This window comes from Ananas comosus, linkage group 13 (genome assembly GCF_001540865.1).
Source record: "Ananas comosus cultivar F153 linkage group 13, ASM154086v1, whole genome shotgun sequence".
In the NCBI taxonomy this organism is placed as follows: domain Eukaryota; kingdom Viridiplantae; phylum Streptophyta; class Magnoliopsida; order Poales; family Bromeliaceae; genus Ananas; species Ananas comosus.
This window is the reverse complement of record NC_033633.1, coordinates 5,614,425-5,625,381: the sequence shown is the minus strand read 5'-3', so window position 1 is coordinate 5,625,381 and position 10,957 is coordinate 5,614,425. Positions and strand designations below refer to the sequence as shown.

At 40.0% G+C, this 10,957-nt stretch overlaps 1 protein-coding gene across 1 annotated transcript in view; it reads left to right on the top strand.

Annotated features, from left to right (window-relative positions):
* Positions 1,006-10,957, top strand: part of LOC109719254 (magnesium-chelatase subunit ChlD, chloroplastic) — an 82,258-nt gene continuing 72,306 nt past the window's right edge. Inside the window, exon 1 of the mRNA XM_020245827.1 lies at positions 1,006-1,394. Within this exon, the coding sequence (XP_020101416.1) occupies positions 1,110-1,394 (285 nt within the window). The 5' untranslated portion in view covers positions 1,006-1,109. The remainder of the gene's footprint in view (positions 1,395-10,957) is intronic.

Below are 10,957 nucleotides of genomic sequence, written 5' to 3'. Positions count from 1 at the left end.
CCTTTCCCGAATGATACTGGATAGAGAGGTCATAATCCTTTAGGAGCTCTAGCCATCGCCTCTGCCTGAGGTTTAGTTCGTTCTGGGTGAAGAGATACTTCAGACTCTGATGATCTGTGAAAACCTCGCAGTATGGTTCATAGAGATAGTGCCTGCACAGCTTAAGGGCAAACACTATTGCCATGAGATCGAAATCATGAGTTAGGTAATTCCTTTCATAGCCCTTCAACTGGCGCAAAGCTTAAGTAATGATCCGGTCTTGTTGTAAGAGTACACACCCCAATCCTACCCGTGAGGCGTCGCAATAGACCACGAAGTCTTCACAAGGTTGGCGAATAGTGTGGCGCGATTTGGTTTGAATTTTGAAAAATTAGTTGACGTAACCCGCTGTAGTAGGCCGTACCGTATTTTATACATATGTGAGGGAGTACGGGTGGAGCGGACCGAGGGCATTTTCGTCCGGTGGCAAAAAATTCAGACCGAATCTATAAAAAAGAAAAATGTGGCCAACTTTTGCAAAATCTCAAAACTAGTGAATTTTTTATGTAAATTGGCCAATATATAATCTAAAAAATATTTTAAAATTTTTATTTTCTACATAGGCCTACAACCGTCGAATTTGCAGCTTGGCCCACTTTTGCAAAATCTCAAAACCAATATATTTTTTATAAAAATTGGCCAATATATAATGTAAAAAATATTTTAAAATTTTTATTTTCAACATTGGCCTACAACCGACAGATCTGAGGCAGTAGGATTACCACTCTAGGACAGCTGTAGATCGAGGTTCTATACATATATGTATATATATAAAATAAACAAGAAAAAAAATGTAGCGCTCACATGACTGATGTGGTATCTCTAATTATTTAAATTTTTTTTTTTGGGTTTATCTATTCCATCATAATTTTTTTAAAAAATATTTTATTTAAATTAAAAAATATAATTGAGTGAATATAAATGATGTGATGTGGTTGCTAAATAATAATAAACTTTCTTGTAAACAGGATGCCTTATGTGGAAGCAGGAGACAAAAACCACTCAAGGATAAGGAGATAGCGTTACTAGTCATCTCACCTTCCCCAGCTCTTCCTTCCTGGAGCTCCTTCATGGCTGCGTCCTCTCTCACCCCATTCCAATCCATCCTCCTCTCTTCTTCCAAACAGCACCCATTTTCCCTTCCCCTTTCAAAACCCATTTACCTTACAAATAGTAGAGCCGTGCGACGGCGCCCTCTTCCCCGCGCCATCAACGCCTCTTCCGCCGCCGCCGCCGCCGCCGCCTCCGCCACTGTGGAGTCCACCAATGGCGCCGTCTCCACGAGCGGCAAGAAGTCTTTCGAGGACGCAGAATACGGCAGGCAGTACTTCCCGTTGGCCGCCGTCGTCGGACAGGTCAGGACGGCTCTCAATTCAATTCTTAACTGGTTTTGCATTCTTTGTTGAAATTTATGGTGGTAGGTTGTTAGCTAGAGTTATTGTTCTTTGTGGGTTTGTGGCATTTTTGTTGGGTCTCGGTTTGTACGGTATAGTTGGGGTTTATGTTCTTTTGGTTCAGTAGTGGCATTGCTGTTCTTCATTTTTTTTTTCCTTTTTCTTTTCTCTATAGGCCACTTTACAGCAATGTCACTAGTTTACTCGTAAAAAAAAAAAAAAACAAAAGAAAAGAGAATCATCTTCTTCTGTTCTTTGCTTTATTGTGCTAGTATCCTAATGCAGGAAAGAAAGGCTTACACCGGCATTGAATCTTCTAACTTGTGTCCTCGGTTATGCTGGCAAGAGTAATAAGTCATCGAAGAAAAAGAACTAACGAACACTAGGAATGCCAACTTTTTTATAGGATTTAGCTTTATGCAATTAAATACGAAGCCACATTTAAGTTGAAGGAACTGTAAGTGACTCATGAATGGCGATTGGTTCTGCAGTGACCATTTCCATGTCCTTTAATGTAATATCTAGTGTGTAATAAGTTTGTCAACCAGATGATGAGAAAAAGCACCCTTGTAAGAAATTTGAAAATAACAAGAGTAATTTAGGAAAGCAGGGTAATTTTGGTGATGAAACTAAGACAAGGTCCTCTTATCCTCCAAGTGCTAGAAAATTAAAATTTCATGGTCTCTTGAGCATTATAGTTTTGAAGGACCTCGCCTGATGTCTTTGGGCGTCAATGCGGTTTTGGATATTTTGGAGCTGTAAACATCAAAGTTGTTTCTTTAGGCTACATTCCTGAACTTGGCTTTCGTGGCTATCTGACCTAACTTTTGAAATAACTTATCTAGTCCAAGAAGCAGCTGTCATGCTGATGCAACTCAAATTTCAAATTTGAATTTGAAAATAAAATCTAAATGTTAGGAGTTTATTTAGGTTAATAGTCTTTAAATAAGCCTTTTAGGCTTAGATTTGTACGCATATTTTTCTAAAGAAAGAAAAACGCGAGTATTTGGGAGTTTCCCAAAGTTACCTTGATCTCTCTTTCCCTCTCTAGATCTCCTCTCTCCCGCTAAAGGTTGACAAACTCTTTATTCTTCTTATTATACTATTTTCTTTATGGTGTAACTGGTTCTGTTCTAGTCAATTCTCATTCCGAACCAAAATTTTCTGTTTGAACAAATTCTCAACTGAATCAAACCAATTTATCCTTGGACCGATCCAAACCAAACCGAATTAATTTGCTTTTGTTCGGTTTAGTTCAGTTTTGCAGTTAATTTTTTGATTTTTAATTTTTATGATAAATTAATTCATAACTTAAGAATCAAAATTGAATTATTATGAAAGTTACACGCAAAAAAATTGATCATAAAAATAGAGTTTTTTAAAAAAGTGGAATATCGATAAATAAAAGAGGGTTTTGAATCATGCTATTGGCACGGGGACTATATCATGCCTATATCTTGTAAGCACGGTACGACATAATGAGCATGGCCTGTGTTGATGGGAACTTAAATCCTTGACGAGAACCAAATAATTATTTATTGATCTCTCCATCGAATGAAGGACATTCCAAAAGAAATTCTCTTTATATTGTTGCAACACAATCTCGAGAAAAGTGGAACCACATCTAGTAGGTTCGAAAAGGTGAAATATAGGCCCTAGATAGGAATGCTTCTTATTCTGTTTAAAAAAAAGAAGAAAAAGAAAGCTCTTCATCATTCACACAATGAGTATTTTGTCTAAAAGAAGAAATAGATTCCATAGTTCACTGTAGTTCTATAACCATGGGCTTCAGTGAAGGATATCCTGTAGCATTTATTAATAGTCCTATAAATTCCTCATGTACAAAAGAACTCAACTGGTTATATTAGTTGAATTAGATTAGCTTGACACTTATCTTTCGAAGTTCAAGCTTAGGTTAGTTTAGGATAATTGGATTTTATTTTATTTTTTTTAAATGTGGGTTCTTCTCCATTCCATTACTGTTACAGGTGGTCTAGTTGATAATTCGTATCCAAGGTCAGTTTCAAGTCAAAAAAAGGCTTCAAATGTCATGTTCATTTGAGCTTTTGGAATGACCAGGCCAAAATCTTTGATTTGTAGTCAAATTACAGGAGGTGGTAATAATGTGATGTTGATATGCTGATGGTATTACTGCTGTAATCTATGAAGCAATGCTTACCCATAAATGACACGTAATTAGATCCGCAACTGCGTGTGTAAGTAGGGATTGAAACATAAACACCTAAATAATCTTGGTTCTTGTTGTATTTGTTAAAATCGGAACGGCGAAAAATAGATCCAGAAAATAACTTAATGCAGGAAAAGAAAAGATAAAGATAGAGCACACCGATATTTACGTGGTTCGGCCACTGGCCTACGTCCACGGGCAAAGACGAAGCAAATAATTTATTAATGTCGAAAGGCGGAGCACAAAGAAAATCTCTCAAAGAACCAAAACTTAATTAGATCGGAAACGCCGAAATCCGCATCCGTACGAGCGACTCCAAATAAGCGGCTTGGCTCGTCTCACCCGTACGGACCACTCTTCCTTGATGCTCACTCAATTAATTAGCACGGCTCTTAATTTTGGTCGCGGCATCATTAACTTGGCCGTAGCATGTATATATAGTACTTGTCTCCTAACTAGAGTCTAATCCTAATTCAATTAGAATTATACTCCTACTTATAATCCATATATGTCAAATTAAATCTAAATTATATCTAATCCCAATTAGATTAGGATTTAATTTCAATTTAGATAACTACAAATCTAAACCAAATTTAACAATTTCCACATTGATTTAATTTGTAGTGTAGCCGCTATGTCGAGTTTGCCACAAAACTCCACCTTGATTTAAATTCTCCTCAACGCTGCTTAATGCTCTATGCTCCGTCTTCTCCAAATGCCCCATAAGGCCTCAAGTGCTGCCAACTGCCACAAAGTCCAAACAATACTTGAACTTGGCAATAGTAAGAGACTTAGTAAGCATATCCGCCGGATTGTCCTCAGTACCAATTTTCTTAACAGTCACTGTACGTTTCCCAATCACATCCCGAACAAAGTGAAACTTTACATCGATGTGCTTTGTCTTCTCGTGAAACATCTGATCTTTCGATAAATGAATAACACTTTGACTGTTTGAATAAATAATCGTCGGATTCTAATAAGAAGTAAGTTCTCCAAATAAGCCTCTTAGCCACATAGCTTCCTTCACACCCTCTGTCATAGTAATATATTCCGCTTCTGTCGTAGACAAAGCGACAATAGGTTGTAGTGAAGCTTTCCAACTAACTGCACATCCGCCAATAGAGAATACATAACCTGAAAGTGATCTCCTCCTGTCCAAATCACCTGCAAAATCCGAATCAGCATTTCCAACTACACCATCCTTACACCTTCCAAACTCCAAACAAGTGCTAGTGGTACCTCGCAAGTATCTCAGAATCCACTTAACAGCCTGCCAATGAGCCTTATCAGGATTGGTCATATATCTACTAACCATGCTCACTGCGTAGGAGATGTCCGGCCATGTGCAAACCATGGCGTACATGATGCTCCCGACAGCACTAGAATAGGGAACATGTGACATGTACTCCCGCTCATCATCGGACTGTGGTGATAATTCAGCGGAAAGTCTGAAATGCGTCGCAAAAGGAGTGCTCACCAGTTTTGCATTTGTCATCCCGAAACACTTTAAAATCTTCTTTGTATATTTCTCCTGTGTCAAATGCAGTAGTCCTGACTTGTTGTCCCTCTTAATTTCCATACCAAGAATTTTCTTAGCAGCACCTAGATCTTTCATCTCAAAAACTCACTCTTAAGTAAAGTCTTCAATTTATTTATCTCAACTATGTCGCTCGAAGCAATTAACATATCATCGACATAGAGCAACAAATATATGAAAAATCCCTTATCAAGTTTTCTGAAGTACACACAACTATCATGCTTACTTCTAGAATATTCGTGACTTGTCATGAAGGAGTTGTATCGCTTGTACTATTGTCCAGGAGACTGCTTTAAGCCATAAAGCGATTTCTTTAATAGGCAAACATGGTCCTCCTTCCCTTCAACAATGAATCCCTCCGGCTGTTTCATATAAATTTGCTCCTAAAGTTCTCCATGTAGAAAAGTTGTCTTAACATCAAGTTGCTCAAGATACAGGTCATTCATGGCTATTACTGATAAAAGAACACGAATAGAAATATGCTTCACAACGGATGAGAAAATATCATTAAAATCAACACATTCTATCTGACTGTAGCCCTTAGTAACTAAACGAGCTTTGTATCTTGTATCTTCCACGCCGGGGATTCCATCCTTTTTCTCGGAGACTCACTTGCAGCCAATAATTTTCTTGCCTGTAGGCGGTTTTACCAACTCTCATGTGCGATTCTTATAAAGCGATTCTATCTCCTCATTCATCGCCACCAACCACTCTGCAGAATTGGCACTAGAATAGCTTGATTATACGTGGAAGGTTCGCCTTCTTCTTCTGTATCTTGTGCCACTGAAAGAGCATAAGCAACCATATCTTCATAACCGTATTTCTGCGGTGGTTTGATCTATCTCCTCGCTCTGCCTGTAGCAATGCTCTGCCTCTCAACTTGTGGGGTTTCAGTTACTGAGGTGCCTGCCGACTGAACTTGTTCTGACTGAGAAGAATCTTGAGACTGGATTATATTATTGGTCTCTACCTCTACCTGCTTGCTAGTACTCAGGATCTCATCAGAAGAATTACGGTTAGAATATAACATAACAGACTCATCAAATGTGACATCCCTACTAATAATTAATTTAGACGATTCAGGACACCACAATCTATATCCTTTAATCCCCGATGCATAGCCAATAAAAATGCTTAGCCCTAGGTTCTAACTTGCCTTCATTTATATGAACATAAGCAAGACAACCAAATATTCGTAAATTAGAATAATCAGAAGGGCTGCCAGACCATACCTCCTCAAGAGTTTTGCAATCAAGTGCTGAATGGGAGATCGATTTACCAAATAGCATGTCGTAGAGATCGCCTCTACCCAGAAACTCTTAGCTAAGTAAGCATTAGAGAGCATACAACGAGCTCTCTCCAAAAGAGTTTTGTTCATCCGTTCGGCCACCCCGTTCTGTTGTGGAGTATGCCTAACGGTTTTATGTCAGACGATTCCTTTATTCTTGCAAAATTCTTTAAACTCTGACGAACAAAATTTCAAACCGTTGTCGGTCTTTAATCTCTTGATCTGCTTTTCAATTTGCTTCTCAATCATGTCTTCCACAGCTTGAAATAATTGAACATCTCATCCTTACTTTTCAGAAAGAACGCCCACACTTTACGAGAATAGTCGTCAATAAAAGTCAACATATATTTAGTACCACTATGAATAGGAGTACGAGAAGGTCCCTAAAGATCAGAATGAATATAATCCAGAGTACCTTTTGTCCGGTGAACTGTGGTCTTAAAGTTGACTCTCTTTTGTTTGCCAAGAACACAATGCTCGCAGAAATCTAACTTTTCTAAATTCTGACTACCAAGCAGACCTCTCTCATTCAACTTCATCATACCATATTCACTCATATGGCCTAGTCGCATATGCCATAGTCTGGTGTTATCCGAATCGGACATAGAGGAAGAAGTCACTGCTGCTGAACCTGTCATAGTAAAATCCTGTAGAACATATAACATGTCGGACAACTTGGCCTTCATCACTATAAGATTCCCTTTAGCGACTTTCATTAATTCATCAGCTGGAGAATACTTAAAGCCTTTAGCATCAAGTGTATCCAATAAGATCATATTTTTTCTCATATCCGGAATATGCCGAACCTCAGATATAGTTCTCACTACTCCATCGAACAGCCGTACTCGAACAGTGCCAATTCCAATAATTGTACACGTAGAGTGATTTTCCATCAATACATCTCCGCCTTCAATAGGCTTGTACGTCGAGAACCATTCTCTATGCGTGCAGATATGGAAGGAGCACGCAGAGTCCATAAGCCACTCATCTTGTCTGCGTGTCTTATCCCTAACTATGAAGACGATATCATTTTTATCTGATTCTTCTGCTGCAACACTTGCTTCAGCTTCAGTATTGGTGTTTTTTTTGACCTTGAGTCTTATCACCGTTATTCTTCCGCTGCTCTTTATTTTTCAGCTTGAAACAATAAGCTTTTATGTGACCCTTCTTACAATAACCACAAATCAAATTCCTATGTTTTGACTTTGATCTAGATGTACCTCTATTACCGGAACCCTTCTCCCGAGACCTCCCTCTAGCGACCAAACCTTGTCCTGAAGCTGTACCTGTCTCATTGCTTATCTGCATGTCAATTCTCTCTTTTGAAAGTAAAGAGGATTTAATATCATCGAGACATTGAGTATCTCGTCCAAACAAGAAGGTCTCACGAAAATTCTTGTAAGAGGGCGGTAGAGAACATAATAATAAAATGTATTTATCTTCCTCCTCGATTTTGACATCTATCGAGTGGAGACCCATAATAACAGAATTAAATTCATCTAAATGTGATTTAATAGAGGTACCTTCCGTCATGTGCAACATGAAGAGACGTTGCTTCAAATATAACTTGTTGGTGAGAGGCTTCGTCATGTAGAGAGACTCCAATTTAAGCCAAAGCCCTACAGCAGTCGTTTCATCCAAGACCTCGCACAATAGCTCATCGGATAAATATAATTGTATTGCCGTAAGAGCTTTATTATCAATCTCCTCCTTCTGCTCCGCCGTCAACGAATCGGACATCTTTTCTTTTCCCAACAGTGCCTTCTGCAATCCTTACTGCGTCAATATAACACGCATCTTGACTTGCCAAAATGCGAAAATGTTGGTTGTCACGCCCCGGGGTCCCATTTCAGTTTAAAACAAAGCGGAAAAGCGTCTGAAATTTTTTTTTTTGAAAACCTGACCTCAGAGTATGCCAGATCCGCCACAAATACAGGAAATCTACTGTTCACACGGACAGAGTCTCCCCTGTATTTGCACGGCGTCGCACGAGTACAAGAAGTCACCCAGGTACAACCACAACCAAATGAACATACATATAACCAATAGTTATATATTCATACACCATTCACCACAGATTCATATTTATACATTCGATATTTAAACATAAATCCACATCTATCAGTTAAAATATTTTCAACCACAGAAACAGGTTTTGAAATACTAAGATACAAAATCCACAGAAAACTTTTTGAAAACTGTTCCCTACACAGGAACTTTTATCTTTTTAAAACGCTACCACGAGGGGTAGAGAATCTTTTATTTTACAAAACCCAGAAATCCTTTTATTACTTTCATAAAAATCCACATATTCAAATGTAATAAAAATACTGAACCATATAAACTATCTAAGCTATATCAACAGAATAGTAAGGGTAGGAACTAAACCGAATAACCTGGGTCGGAAGATCTATCGACCGCTACGTACGTGTCTCACGTCACGTCACAACCCTCACCGCCCACGATACCTGAAAAATAGTGGGGGAGGTGAGAACATGTAAACATGTCTCCCCTCCCAGTGGGTACCACAAGCCGAAGAAGGCGAGGAGTACTCACCGGATCAGGAAGAGCTATAAAACAATACGGGTCAGTGGAAATATAGTAGCAACAATAATACACGAAAGAGATATATAAGGTAATGAGCAGATATAATGAATACAGTAGCAATAAACTGAAAGGAAGTAGGAACTATACTGAATAAATGGCTACCGCTACTGTAACTAGAACAGAAAGCATACATGAATATCTACTATAATAGCAAGACAACTATAAAGTAAGAACTGTAAGTATGCATGCAACGACTGCTACTATAGACATATGCGTCAACTGGATGTAAAGACCAAATATACCCAATCTGGAATCTGCTGTTCTGTTGGTCCGCACCTGAACCTCAAGCATGTGCCCTGGAGGTTCACACCGGAGACCTCCTGACAGTACCACTGCCACTCTACCATGCATATAACCCCTCGGGGGCTCACGGGTTGACACCTGCAAACACTTTTCCTGAAAAGAACACTCCTTGCGGTGGATCAGACCGCCAGTGTTCGTGAAATGCGACGAGTATCGGGCGGTCAATGCTGATATGCTCAAAGGCCAAACGTCGGCAACCAGCCGACAATCCTGCCTACAGGGCTCATCGACCGTATAGGTCATCAACTGTAAGGAAGCACAAGAACCAACCACTCAGGTCAACTAGGATGGGACAACATCGACATCCTCTCAACTGTATGCAAGTACTGACTAATCAAGTCAACTGGGATGGAACAACTCAACATCCTAACAAAAGTATGTAGATACTGATCAATAAGTCAACTACTGTATATATGCAAGAATCGATCAAGAAGTCATCTGAGTATATAATCTAGAACTACCGTCGGCCACTAGCCGACAATCCGACCCCTCAGGGTACCGACCTCAACGGTCATCGGACAACAAAGGTCGAGGAACTCACCGAATAGGTCATAAATACGGAATACTAGAATCGATCGACTAGATCGCTGATCTCACAGATAATCACGGAATCACTCTACTATAAACATGAAACAGGGTATGCAGAATAGCTAAGTAGAGCAACAAGGAAACATGGTATAACTACTCTACTCCTACTCAGGATACTAATCATGCAAACAGCGAGTAAAGTAAGATGTAAACAATAGGGGTGCAAGGCTCAATAAGCTACACTACGCAATAGTAATAACAAGAGAATAAGGATAGAAGAATATCACCGAGCGTGCACCACTGTACCGACGTCGGATCGAAGTACCCACCTGTACGAAGGTCGCGCCTGTCTCCTAACTGCGAAAGAACATCAACCGGACCTACGGAAGGTCCACCAGGTTAGTTTCTAACCCACGAATATAAAACACTAAATGTACAACCCCACAAACAATCCCACTGAGATCGGTTTCCTAAAACCGACGACCATAACTCGCCGAAAGTCCCGAAATCGCACCGGGACTCCGTCGGGACCCACGAACTGTCCCGAAATGCACCGACTCATGCCACGAGTCACTCGCTGCCACTAAATACAAATTTACGTGTGACTTGGCAGCAAAGACCTTAACTCACTCCGAAACGATTATCGTCGGATAATCGTTCCGATCCGGGTTCCCGGAAGTATCGATTTCGACACCGGAACCCACCGTCGCTCACCCGTCATTTCTGAACCCTCGAAATGACGCGAGTGACCAGCCAACAAGGCTCAGCGACTCAACAAATGTTCACGAGGCACCGTCGGAAGAATTCCGAACTAAAACCGCGTTCCGTCGACGGATTTTGCCGACAAACGCACCGGAAATGCATTTCCAATCTTCGCAAAGGTCTGGGGCCTTGGACATTCAGTCCAGAGGTCACCCACAGCTCACCCATGCTGCCAACAGCAGCCACGACAAATCAAATTGCATAAAAGCCCTCCCGATTCCAAGAAATCACATTATTTCATGTGTTTTTCGGGCTTTTATGGTCCGTCTACGCAAACCAGAGGTCAATCAGCCGAGCCAAGATACCCACTT